Source organism: Bombina bombina, chromosome 4 (genome assembly GCF_027579735.1).
Source record: "Bombina bombina isolate aBomBom1 chromosome 4, aBomBom1.pri, whole genome shotgun sequence".
Lineage (NCBI taxonomy): Eukaryota > Metazoa > Chordata > Amphibia > Anura > Bombinatoridae > Bombina > Bombina bombina.
Genome location: NC_069502.1, coordinates 565,754,966 through 565,768,879, shown reverse-complemented (window position 1 = coordinate 565,768,879; position 13,914 = coordinate 565,754,966). Strand labels below are relative to the sequence as shown.

The 13,914-nt window shown below is 38.0% G+C and overlaps 1 protein-coding gene across 1 annotated transcript in view; it reads left to right on the top strand.

Moving 5' to 3' along the window:
- Positions 1-13,914, top strand: part of LOC128657650 (gamma-aminobutyric acid receptor subunit rho-1-like) — a 76,775-nt gene that overhangs the window by 47,635 nt on the left and 15,226 nt on the right. Inside the window, exons 6-8 of the mRNA XM_053712036.1 lie at positions 4,949-5,172; positions 8,103-8,185; positions 9,263-9,403. Of these exons, the coding sequence (XP_053568011.1) occupies positions 4,949-5,172; positions 8,103-8,185; positions 9,263-9,403 (448 nt within the window). The remainder of the gene's footprint in view (positions 1-4,948; positions 5,173-8,102; positions 8,186-9,262; positions 9,404-13,914) is intronic.

Here is a 13,914-nt window from a genome sequence, read left to right as displayed (position 1 = left end):
TAATTAACATATAAACAGATCTTGAGAAAAATAAATAAAAGGATATACCATTTCAGCAGTATGTGGAAATAAAAAAAATCTGCTTTAGTTTAGTTTTGTTTTTACACACTAAGGCCTAGATTTGGAGTTTGGCGGTAGCCGTGAAAACCAGCGTTAGAGGCTCCTAACGCTGGTTTTAGGCTACCGTCGGTATTTGGAGTCATTAAAAAAAGGGTCTAACGCTCACTTTTCAGCCGCAACTTTTCCATACCGCAGATCCCCTTACGTCAATTGCGTATCCTATCTTTTCAATGGGATCTTTCTAACTCCGGTATTTAGAGTCGTGTCTGAAGTGAGCGTTAGAATTCTAACGACAAAACTCCAGCCGCAGAAAAAAGTCAGTAGTTAAGAGCTTTCTGGGCTAACGCCGGTTCATAAAGCTCTTAACTACTGTGCCCTAAAGTACACTAACACCCATAAACTACCTATGTACCCCTAAACTGAGGTCCCCCCACATCGCCGACACTCGATTAATTTTTTTTAACCCCTAATCTGTCGACCGCCACCTACGTTATACTTATGTACCCCTAATCTGCTGCCCCTAACACCGCCGACCCCTATATTATATTTATTAACCCCTAACCTGCCCCCCACAACGTCGCAGCCAGCTACCTACAATAATTAACCCCTAATCTGCCGACCGCAAAGAGCCGCCACCTACATTATAGCTATGTACCCCTAATCTGCTGCCACTAACACCGCCGACCCCTATATTATATTTATTAACCCCTAACCTGCCCCCCACAACGTCGCAGCCAGCTACCTACAATAATTAACCCCTAATCTGCCGACCGCAAAGAGCCGCCACCTACATTATAGCTATGTACCCCTAATCTGCTGCCCCTAACACCGCCGACCCCTATGTTATATTTATTAACCCCTAATCTGCCCCCCACAACGTCACCGCTACCTACCTACACTTATTAACCCCTAATCTGCCGACCGCAAAGCGCCGCCACCTACGTTATCCTTATGTACCCCTAATCTGCTGCCCCTAACACCGCCGACCCCTATATTATATTTATTAACCCCTAATCTGCCCCCCACAACGTCGCCGCTACCTACCTACACTTATTAACCCCTAATCTGCCGACCCCAAAGAACCGCCACCTACGTTATCCTTATGTACCCCTAATCTGCTGCCCCTAACACCGCCGACCCCTATATTATATTTATTAACCCCTAACCTGCCCCCCACAACGTCGCAGCCAGCTACCTACAATAATTAACCCCTAATCTGCCGACCGGAGCTCACTGCTATTCTAATAAATTTTTTAACCCCTAAAGCTAATTCTAACCCTAACCCTAACACCCCCCTAAGTTAAATATAATTTTATTCTAACGAAATAAATTAACTCTTATTAAATAACTTATTCCTATTTAAAACTAAATACTTACCTGTAAAATAAATCCTAATATAGCTACAATATAAATTATAATTACATTGTAGCTATTTTAGGATTAATATTTATTTTACAGGCAACTTTGTAATTATTTTAACCAGGTACAATAGCTATTAAATAGTTAAGAACTATTTAATAGTTACCTAGTTAAAATAAGTACAAAATTACCTGTAAAATAAATCCTAACCTAAGTTACAATTAAACCTAACACTATACTATCATTAAATTAATTAAATAAAATACCTACAATTACCTACAATTAAACCTAACACTACACTATCAATAAATTAATTAAATACAATACCTACAAATAACTACAATGAAATAAACTAACTAAAGTACAAAAAATAAAAAAGAACTAAGTTACAAAAAATAAAAAAATATTTACAAACATAAGAAAAATATTACAACAATTTTAAACTAATTACACCTACTCTAAGCCCCCTAATAAAATAACAAAGCCCCCCAAAATAAAAAATGCCCTACCCTATTCTAAATTACTAAAGTTCAAAGCTCTTTTACCTTACCAGCCCTGAACAGGGCCCTTTGTGGGCATTCCCCAAGAAGTTCAGCTCTTTTGCCTGTAAAAAAAACATACAATACCCCCCCAACATTACAACCCACCACCCACATACCCCTAATCTAACCCAAACCCCCCTTAAATAAACCTAACACTAAGCCCCTGAAGATCTCCCTACCTTGAGTCGTCTTCACCCAGCCGAGCCAAATTCTTCATCCAAGCGGAGCAAGAAGAGGTCCTCCATCCGGTAGAAGTCTTCATACAAGCGGTGCAGAAGAGGTCTTCCATCCGATTGAAGTCTTCATCCAAGCGGTATCTTCTATCGTCATCCATCCGGAGCGGAGCGGCAGCATCCTGAAGACCTCCGACGCGGAACATCCATCCTGGCCGACGACTGAACGACGAATGACGGTTCCTTTAAATGACATCATCCAAGATGGCGTCCCTCGAATTCCGATTGGCTGATAGGATTCTATCAGCCAATCGGAATTAAGGTAGGAATATTCTGATTGGCTGATGGAATCAGCCAATCAGAATCAAGTTCAATCCGATTGGCTGATCCAATCAGCCAATCAGATTGAGCTCGCATTCTATTGGCTGTTCCGATCAGCCAATAGAATGCGAGCTCAATCTGATTGGCTGATTGGATCAGCCAATCGGATTGAACTTGATTCTGATTGGCTGATTCCATCAGCCAATCAGAATATTCCTACCTTAATTCCGATTGGCTGATAGAATCCTATCAGCCAATCGGAATTCGAGGGACGCCATCTTGGATTATGTCATTTAAAGGAACCGTCATTCGTCGTTCAGTCGTCGGCCAGGATGGATGTTCCGCGTCGGAGGTCTTCAGGATGCTGCCGCTCCGCTCCGGATGGATGACGATAGAAGATGCCGCTTGGATGAAGACTTCAATCGGATGGAAGACATCTTCTGCACCGCTTGGATGAAGACTTCTACCGGATGGAGGACCTCTTCTTGCTCCGCTTGGATGAAGAATTTGGCTCGGCTGGGTGAAGACGACTCAAGGTAGGGAGATCTTCAGGGGCTTAGTGTTAGGTTTATTTAAGGGGGGTTTGGGTTAGATTAGGGGTATGTGGGTGGTGGGTTGTAATGTTGGGGGGGGGTATTGTATGTTTTTTTTTACAGGCAAAAGAGCTGAACTTCTTGGGGCATGCCCCGCAAAGGGCCCTGTTCAGGGCTGGTAAGGTAAAAGAACTTTGAACTTTAGTAATTTAGAATAGGGTAGGGCATTTTTTTATTTTGGGGGGCTTTGTTATTTTATTAGGGGGCTTAGAGTAGGTGTAATTAGTTTAAAATTGTTGTAATATTTTTCTTATGTTTGTAAATATTTTTTTATTTTTTGTAACTTAGTTCTTTTTTATTTTTTGTACTTTAGTTAGTTTATTTCATTGTAGTTATTTGTAGGTATTGTATTTAATTAATTTATTGATAGTGTAGTGTTAGGTTTAATTGTAGGTAATTGTAGGTATTTTATTTAATTAATTTAATGATAGTATAGTGTTAGGTTTAATTGTAACTTAGGTTAGGATTTATTTTACAGGTAATTTTGTACTTATTTTAACTAGGTAACTATTAAATAGTTCTTAACTATTTAATAGCTATTGTACCTGGTTAAAATAATTACAAAATTGCCTGTAAAATAAATATTAATCCTAAAATAGCTACAATGTAATTATAATTTATATTGTAGCTATATTAGGATTTATTTTACAGGTAAGTATTTAGTTTTAAATAGGAATAAGTTATTTAATAAGAGTTAATTTATTTCGTTAGAATAAAATTATATTTAACTTAGGGGGGTGTTAGGGTTAGGGTTAGAATTAGCTTTAGGGGTTAAAAAATTTATTAGAATAGCGGTGAGCTCCGGTCGGCAGATTAGGGGTTAATTATTGTAGGTAGCTGGCGGCGACGTTGTGGGGGGCAGATTAGAGGTTAATAAATATAATATAGGGGTCGGCGGTGTTAGGGGCAGCAGATTAGGGGTACATAAGGATAACATACGTGTCGGCGCTTTGCGGTCAGCAGATTAGGGGTTAATAAGTGTAGGTAGGTAGCGGCGACGTTGTGAAGGGCAGATTAGGGGTTAATAAATATAACATAGGGGTCGGCGGTGTTAGGGGCAGCAGATTAGGAGTACATAGGGATAATGTAAGTAGCAGCGGTTTACGGAGCGGCAGATTAGGGGTTAATAATAATATGCAGGGGTCAGCGATAGCGGGGGCGGCAGATTAGGGGTTAATAAGTGTAAGGTTAGGGGGGTTTAGACTCGGGGTACATGTTAGGGTGTTAGGTGCAGACGTAGGAAGTGTTTCCCCATAGCAAACAATGGGGCTGCGTTAGGAGCTGAACGCGGCTTTTTTGCAGGAGTTAGGTTTTTTTTCAGCTCAAACAGCCCCATTGTTTCCTATGGGGGAATCGTGCACGAGCACGTTTTTGAGGCTGGCCGCGTCCGTAAGCAACTCTGGTATCGAGAGTTGGAGTGGCGTTAAATATGCCTCTACGCTCCCTTTTTGGAGCCTAACGCAGCCATTCTGTGGACTCTCAATACCAGAGTTATTTTAAAGGTGCGGCCAGAAAAAAGCCAGCGTTAGCTACGTGGGTCGTTACCGACAAAACTCTAAATCTAGCCGTAAGATTGGTACTACTATAATGTTTTTGGCCCCTGCACACTGATACCCTGATTGGTAGATGTGGTGAATGGGTTTAAACTGAAGAAGTGCCGAGGTGTGGCACAAAACGCGTAGGTTGTTTTGTCCTTATCTGCTGGTTATACCAAGGAAAGTGATGTTTTTATTTAGACTCTATAAAAGTTACATTTTACTGAACCTCTGGAGTTCTTCGCTGGACTTTGTTGCATGTGTTTAAACCATACTTTACTAATTAATGCACGTCTTATGCCAGTGTATTAGTTATTTTATAGCCTATGTAATATGTAAACAGCATGTTTAAATATCTTTTTCAGGATTTCACTATGACTTTGTATCTCAGACACTATTGGAAAGATGAGAGATTATCCTTTCCCAGCTCTAACAACCAAAGTATGACATTTGATGGCAGACTTGTAAAGAAGATTTGGGTACCGGACATGTTTTTTGTGCACTCTAAGAGATCTTTCATTCACGACACCACTACAGACAATGTCATGTTGCGTGTACAACCTGATGGAAAAGTGCTTTACAGTCTAAGGTACATATTTTTTAAAAAAAATTCTGTTATACACAACCAAAAATGATTTGCGAAAAGGGGAATAAAGATGAAATTATGTGATTTATCTCTCAAGAAAGGGAGGCAGTATTTGTCTTTCATTTTCGATAATTAGAGAATCCAGAGGACTTAAAGGGCCATACTAGTCAAAAACAGTAAAGTCAAAATTATACTTTCATGATTCCGATAGAGCATGCAATTTTAAGCAAATTTCCAATTTACTTCAATTATTAAATTTGTTTTGTTCTCTTGGTGGGGTACCTAGGTAGTCTCTGGAGCAGCAAGGCACTACTGGGAGCTAGCTGCTAATTGGCAACTGCACACATGCACACATATGCCACTTCCCATTGGCTCACCAATGTGTTCAACTAACTCACAGTAGTGCATATCTGCTCCTATAACAAAAGGATAGCAAGGGAATGAAGCAAATTTGAGAATATAAGTAAATTGGAAAGTTGCTTAAAATTGTATGCTCTATCTAAATCATAGAAGAAACATTTTGGGTTTCATGTCCCTTTAACTGCAGCCATAGTAAGTAATCAGTGACGTGGGTGCATTACTGGCAGACTAGGGCGTCAAATCACTGCACTCTTTGCAAGTGGGTTTAGTTACTGCACAGTTGTGAAAAAAGATACAGTATGTTTGGGGAAAAGAGTGAGGTTTGGGGGCCTTTAATGTAGTTATGGACTAAAGCCTCTAATTGCTACCTAGAAATGCCAGTGCGTAAAGTGTAATGTAATTAAAAAACACAATTTTCTACCCTCTTCTTTAATATATTATGTAGATAATGGTGGGAGGGCGGGTTCTGTATGAGAAGACAGTACTGAATAAATGAGATCTGGAAGGAAATAATGAGACTACAATGCCTAATCTTTTTAGTAAAAGTTAATAATATAATGATGTTACTGTAAGTTATCTGGGTTTAGAGCTGTTTCTCTTTTTTGTTTCTATAGAAAAGAAAGAAGGTTATGGTGATTAAATAGAGGAGAAATATTTTGATATTAATCATTTTTCAAGATTTTTTTATTTATTTTGAACTTCATATACTCATAGTTGAAAAGGAAAATGTGACATATTAATAATAAGAATATTTTTGTTTGATATCCTTACTAGGAATATGAATATTGTTTGCATTATTCTCTATGGATAATTAGTCAAATGAAATTAAGAACAAAATAAAAGATTAGATTAAAAAAACAAGTCTATGGGACCTATTTAACAAATGTCGGACAGCTGTAGCGGATCATGTCCGCCTGACATCGCTAAATACTGACAGCATAAGCTGTCGGCATTTAACATTGCACAAGCATTTCTAGTGCAATGCACCCCCTGCACATTCGCGGGCCCGTTAGTAGGGGGTGTCAATCATTCCGATCGTATCTGATCGGGATGATTGCTGTTTGCCCCCTCAAAGGTGGGAGATGAGTTAAGGAGCAGCAGTCTTACAACTGCTGCTTCTTGACTTATGTATCCGCTGCATTCACAGCATGTTAAATCGGCCCCAAAATCGAAATTACATACAGTAGGCAAAAATGGCTGCTATAAAAGTACAGCATAAAATAATGAAATATTCTATCGCCTTCATTAATATCAATATTGTGAATCATACAATACAACAGAAAAGAGACCGTTTATACGATCCATAGCCATATCTATAATACAAAATCCATCCTAAAAAGAGCGATTTTAGAAACTGAAGTTAAGAGGGAAATTCTCATCACTTATATGCAATGCTAATACTACTTTCAATTTCTGCCTCTTCGTATTCATAAGGAGCTATAACTCCGCCATAAGTTGTCAGATAAATGAAGACTGTTGTAAAAAAAAAACTTTAAAATATTATTCTAAACTATATAAAATAAAACAATAACATATTACTGCCTGTGTTTATGGGAGTTAAAATGAATAGGGGGTTGGCTGGCATTAGAATGAACTAGATGATAAGGTTTCACATTATAGTGTAAACATGACATGCCCTATTTCCTTAGAGCAAGTCAATTTAATAATAGTGACCCTGCAACTCTATGGGTTTATCTATTTATCAGCAGTATTGCACCAGCAGTTCCCCAGAACTGCTGGTGCAATGATAAATGCTGGGAGCGTATGCTGTCGGTATTTATCGATGTGCAGCAGAGATGATCCGCTATATCAGATCCTGTCCGCTCGCACAATAATAAATAGTCCCCTATGCGTTTAACTCCCACTTCTCAGAAGCTGAAGAGAACTGTTGATCTAGAGTAGGGGACATTGCACGACCAAGCTGTGTGGCTGCTGCTTCTGACTGGGTATCCGACGGTTAAGCAGTTTTTTTAACTGTGTGTTTAACTCCTTTGCGTAGGTTTAACTAAAAGAGCTGCAGGGTCGCTAGTGTTAAAGTTACTTTCTAACTAATTAGAGCATGAATTTTTGCCACTATAATTGTCATTTAATAGTAAGATAGGAGTTTTGCAAAGTGGTTAAAGGGAGATCAGACAGAGCAATGCGATTTTAAACCACTTTATAAATTACTTGTATTATCAATTTTTCTTGATTCTATTTATATCTTTTGCAGGGGCGTAAGCTTAGGAGCCGACCCATTTCTGGAGCACTATATGGCAGCAGTTTTGCAAGAATGTTATCCATTTGGCAGCACTATTGCCTGCTATGTAGTGCTCTATATGCATACCTAGGTATCTCTTCAATTCAGGGGAACAAAGCAAATTTGATATTAGAAGTAAATTGGAAACTTTAAAAAAATATATACTGTGATTGAATCACAAAAGACAAAATGTGGGTTGTGTATCGCTTTAAGCAGGCACGCTCAGGGAGAGATAATGTCATGTTATGAGACTAATCTTGAGAGATAAAAGTACCAGTCATTTCATTAATTGCCCTAGAGTTAAATAATGTAACTTTTTTTTATATTAATGCAGAGTGACAGTAACCGCAATGTGCAATATGGATTTCAGCCGGTTTCCTCTAGACACTCAAACCTGTTCCCTGGAGATAGAAAGCTGTAAGTTTTTTGGATTCCAAATTAGCATCAGAAGGAACAAACATATATTGCAGATTGTATTATTAAACATTAATACATTTAAAGAATGACTGCAGGCAAACGTATAAAATACAGTAGGAGTGCACAACCTGTTCTACCAAGGGGGTCACAATATGTCCTCAATATGTTTTTGAAATTGTTTGTTTGTAAGTGTACTGTAAAATTAGTTTCCCCTAAATGTGTTTCCATTGACTACAGAGTATAAAATTACCCCTTTAGGTTTTTGTATATCAAATAGCTGTTTCTGCTAAGTTAAACCACAACATGTTTAAATGGGCTGAGCTTACAGGGACCCCAGGTGTCCAAAGAGAGCAACATTTTAGTACCCATCTCTCCTGCCCCCACTGGGAGTGTGATTTCTTATAGAGGTTTGTGTGCTCCTATATTATAAATCTTATTTAAAACTATATTATAAATTGTTTAAAATTTGATGGTGGGTATCAAACCCCAGTTAGTCCATTGTCAAGATGATTGAATAACCACACAGCTATATTCCCACCCTCTTCAATTAATCCTAATATCTATCATGGTTTTAAAATAATAGATTTATTTTTAAAGTTATATAAAAATAGTAATGAAAAATTATTAAAAAGACTAGATAAGACTAGATGGAATAGAAACCATAATATGCTAAAATACAGACAGGTTAAAGAAATAGGCTATACAAGTGCTACAATTTCTCCAATGTATAATTTGGGATCTAATAAGAAGTACATTAATAGCCTTTTTAATATACAGGAGCACACAAACCTCTATAAGGAGAGCAATAAAAGAACTGCAGTCATTTCTGCCTCTCCATACTTCTTTAATGAAACTTGAGCAAAGGACAGCACAATCTGTGACTTTAAGGTGCTGTGGCTCTTACTGGGGCCATAACAAGAGTGACAGATAATGAATGATATACATAAATGTTACCAATAAACACCTAGCATTTGCTGTGAGGGACTGGAGCATTATACTGGCAACATTATGTATATTGACTATGCTTTTATACATATAATTTTGCAGATGTGCTAATTAACTTTTTAAATCCTCTAGATGCCTATACAGAGGATGACCTCATGCTTTACTGGAAGAATGGGAACGACTCCTTGAAAACAGATGACAGAATTTCTTTATCACAGTTCCTTATTCAGCAGTTTCACACCACTACAAGACTAGCATTCTACAGTAGTACAGGTAAGGTTTACTCATAGCACAGCACAGAAAAAGCCTAAAAAATAATTAACATCATGAGTGAGTTGCTTTTAGTTTTGCATTTCGGTGGCCACATTTTTCAATGCATTTTAAAAGCTTTAAGAAATAATTTTGCGACCATTGTTTTTATTTTGCTATCGTTTGTATAATATATTCAGCTATGAATTTATTGGGTAGATGGTGTATATACCAATTTAGTAAACTGGGCAATAATTGTAAAGTTTTGATACTTTTAGCAAATCTAAAGATTTTTTGGGGGAAATTTTAGGATTTTAATTTACAAATAAATTTTCTCTCCAAATTCCTTTAATTTACTGGAACTTGCTGACTCATATCCTTTAAGCATATTTGAACTGGTCAAAAGTTTCTAAAGGGACATTATAGTATCAAATAAAATATTCTAGTTCGACAGAACATTTTATTTTTAAACATATTCCTTCTTTACTAATTGTTTCCTTAATATAATGTTCTAAGAAAATACAGCATTTTATTTTTACACAAGATCATCCCTTTAAATATTGCTTTGCTATTTATCTGAAAAAGGGGCAATAATGAATCAACTATCCCAAGTTTATCACTCATTTTACTATCTGCTCCATCCTGGATCCAGAATGACTAATTATTTACTACTTAAAGGGGTAGTAAACACCTTGAGATTTTTGTATAAAATTGTTACTTATACATAATAAAATATCTTTCCATTACATTTGCAGTATTTATTTTGCCCCCTTTTTAATTGAATGTATTGTTCTGAAATGTGAGAATTTTGTACAGGGAGTGCAGAATTATTAGGCAAGTTGTATTTTTGAGGATTAATTTTATTATTGAACAACAACCATGTTCTCAATGAACCCAAAAAAACTCATTAATATCAAAGCTGAATAGTTTTGGAAGTAGTTTTTAGTTTGTTTTTAGTTATAGCTATTTTAGGGGGATATCTGTGTGTGCAGGTAACTATTACTGTGCATAATTATTAGGCAACTTAACAAAAAACAAATATATACCCATTTCAATTATTTATTTTTACCAGTGAAACCAATATAACATCTCAACATTCACAAATATACATTTCTGACATTCAAAAACAAAACAAAAACAAATCAGTGACCAATATAGCCACCTTTCTTTGCAAGGACACTCAAAAGCCTGCCATCCATGGATTCTGTCAGTGTTTTGATCTGTTCACCATCAACATTGCGTGCAGCAGCAACCACAGCCTCCCAGACACTGTTCAGAGAGGTGTACTGTTTTCCCTCCTTGTAAATCTCACATTTGATGATGGACCACAGGTTCTCAATGGGTTTCAGATCAGGTGAACAAGGAGGCCATGTCATTAGATTTTCTTCTTTTATACCCTTTCTTGCCAGCCACACTGTGGAGTACTTGGACGCGTGTGATGGAGCATTGTCCTGCATGAAAATCATGTTTTTCTTGAAGGATGCAGACTTCTTCCTGTACCACTGCTTGAAGAAGGTGTCTTCCAGAAACTGGCAGTAGGACTGGGAGTTGAGCTTGACTCCATCCTCAACCCGAAAAGGCCCCACAAGCTCATCTTTGATGATACCAGCCCAAACAAGTACTCCACCTCCACCTTGCTGGCGTCTGAGTCGGACTGGAGCTCTCTGCCCTTTACCAATCCAGCCACGGGCCCATCCATCTGGCCCATCAAGACTCACTCTCATTTCATCAGTCCATAAAACCTTAGAAAAATCAGTCTTGAGATATTTCTTGGCCCAGTCTTGACGTTTCAGCTTGTGTGTCTTGTTCAGTGGTGGTCGTCTTTCAGCCTTTCTTACCTTGGCCATGTCTCTGAGTATTGCACACTTTGTGCTTTTGGGCACTCCAGTGATGTTGCAGCTCTGAAATATGGCCAAACTGGTGGCAAGTGGCATCTTGGCAGCTGCACGCTTGACTTTTCTCAGTTCATGGGCAGTTATTTTGCGCCTTGGTTTTTCCACACGCTTCTTGCGACCCTGTTGACTATTTTGAATGAAACGCTTGATTGTTCGATGATCACGCTTCAGAAGCTTTGCAATTTTAAGAGTGCTGCATTCCTCTGCAAGATATCTCACTATTTTTGACTTTTCTGAGCCTGTCAAGTCCTTCTTTTGACCCATTTTGCCAAAGGAAAGGAAGTTGCCTAATAATTATGCACACCTGATATAGGGTGTTGATGTCATTAGACCACACCCCTTCTCATTACAGAGATGCACATCACCTAATATGCTTAATTGGTAGTAGGCTTTCGAGCCTATACAGCTTGGAGTAAGACAACATGCATAAAGAGGATGATGTGGTCAAAATACTCATTTGCCTAATAATTCTGCACTCCCTGTATTCTCAGAACTAGAAATGCACCTGCTGACAGCTCAATACTAATTCTGCTACATATCTGTCTCAGTCTAATTGGCTTTATTAGAGAACAACTGCAAAACAATACATTTTATGCTAACTATGATTGTGGCTAGCCATGTTGTCCACAGACTAAAGCCCAGATTGTCTCCTCCAAAAAAGACAAATGGTTGGTGAAGTTTGGCTATCAAAAAATAATTTCAGTAAAAATGTTAAAGGGATAGTAAACACCAAAAATTGTATTGTTTAAAAAGATAGATAAACAATACAAAAATTGTAGTGTTTAAAAAGATAGATAATTCCTTTATTACCCATTTCCCAGTTTTGCTATAACCACTGTTATAGAAATATACTTTTTACCTCTGTAATTTCCTTGTATCTAAGCTTTAGCAGACTGCCTTCTAATCTCAGGGGCCCGATCCGATATGCAGCGTCGCCCGCAAAAGCCAGCGACGCCAAATTTTGCACTGGTTTGGTATCACATATACGGCGTAACATAGAAGTTACGCTCGTATATTTCACCCCTCGGCCATAGTTTTTTGGCCCATAGAGTGATATACCAAACCCGCGCAGTTACTTACGTGGCGAAAATGGAGAAATCTAACTCCATTTTCACCTTGCCACAAATTGCAGGTGTAGTAAGCCTTACGCTGAGTATTGGAGCCCCGTAACTCCCTAAACTACATGCAAAATAAAGCCTAACGCATGCGCAATGTCTATCTACCTGTCAACCTCAATCCCCTGCCGCAATCCCTAATAAAGTGTTTAACCCCTAAACCGCCGCTCCCGGACCCCGCCGCCAGCTACATTAAATGTCTTACCCCCTAATGTGATCGCCCCACACCTCCGCCACCTATATTAAAATTATTAACCCCTAATCTAATCCCCCTACACCGCCGCCACCTATATTAAATATATTAACCACTAAACCTAAGTCTAACCCTAACACCCCCTAACTTAATTATTATTAAAATAAATCTAAATAATATTAATAATATTAACTAAATTATTCCTATTCGAAACTAAATACTTACCTATAAAATAAACCCTAAAATAGCTGCAATATAATTAATAATTACATTGTAGCTATTTTAGGGTTTATATTTATTTTACAGGTAACTTTGTATTTATTTTAACTAGGTACAATAGCTATTAAATAGTTAATAACTATTTAATAGCTACCTAGTTAAAATAATTACCAAATTACCTGTAAAATAAATCCTAACCTAAGTTACCATTACACCTAACACTACCCTATCAATAAATTAATTAAATAAACTACAATGATCTCAACTAAAATACAGTTAAATACACTAATCTATATTACAAAAAAAACAAACACCAAATGACAAAAAATAAAAAAAGATTACAAGAATTTTAAGCTAATTACACCTAATCTAAGCCCCCTAATAAAATAAAGTCCCCCAAAATAATAAAATTTCCCTACCCTAAACTAAATTAAAAAAGTAATCAGCTCTATTACCACCAGCCCTTAAAAGGGCCTTTTGCGGGGCATTGCCCGAAAGTAATCAGCTCTTTTACCTGTAAAAAAAAGAACAACCCCCCCATTACAACCCACCACCCACACACCCCTACTCTAAAACCCACCTGATCCCCCTTTAAAAAAAACCTAAGTCTAACCCTCAAGTGGTCCTTACCTGTCCTGAAGACCAGCGGAGAAGGTCCTGTTCCAGGCGGAGAAGTCTTTTTCCAGGCGGCGACCTCTTTTTCTTCCAGGAACCAGCCGGCGCGGAGCGGAGGAGTTGAAGTCCGATGACCGCGGAGCTGAAGACCGTCCTCTCTGGAACTGAAGACTGCCGATACTGGAACTGAAGATCGGCGACGCAGGAACTGAAGACCGGAGCCATTGAGCGTGGAGGATCCTCTTCATACGATCTCCAACGTACACTGAATAGGAATTCAAGGTACGCGCTTAAAAATGGCGTCCCTTGAATTCCTATTGGCTGATTTGAGCCTTCAAATCCAAATCAGCCAATCGGATGAGAGCTACTTTAATTCTATTGGCTGATTTGAATAGCCAATAGAATAAGAGCTACTGTAATTCTATTGGCTGATTAGAATAGCATTCTATGCTTTCTCCTATCTTCACAGTATAACTTCTAGAATCTGAATGTCAGTAA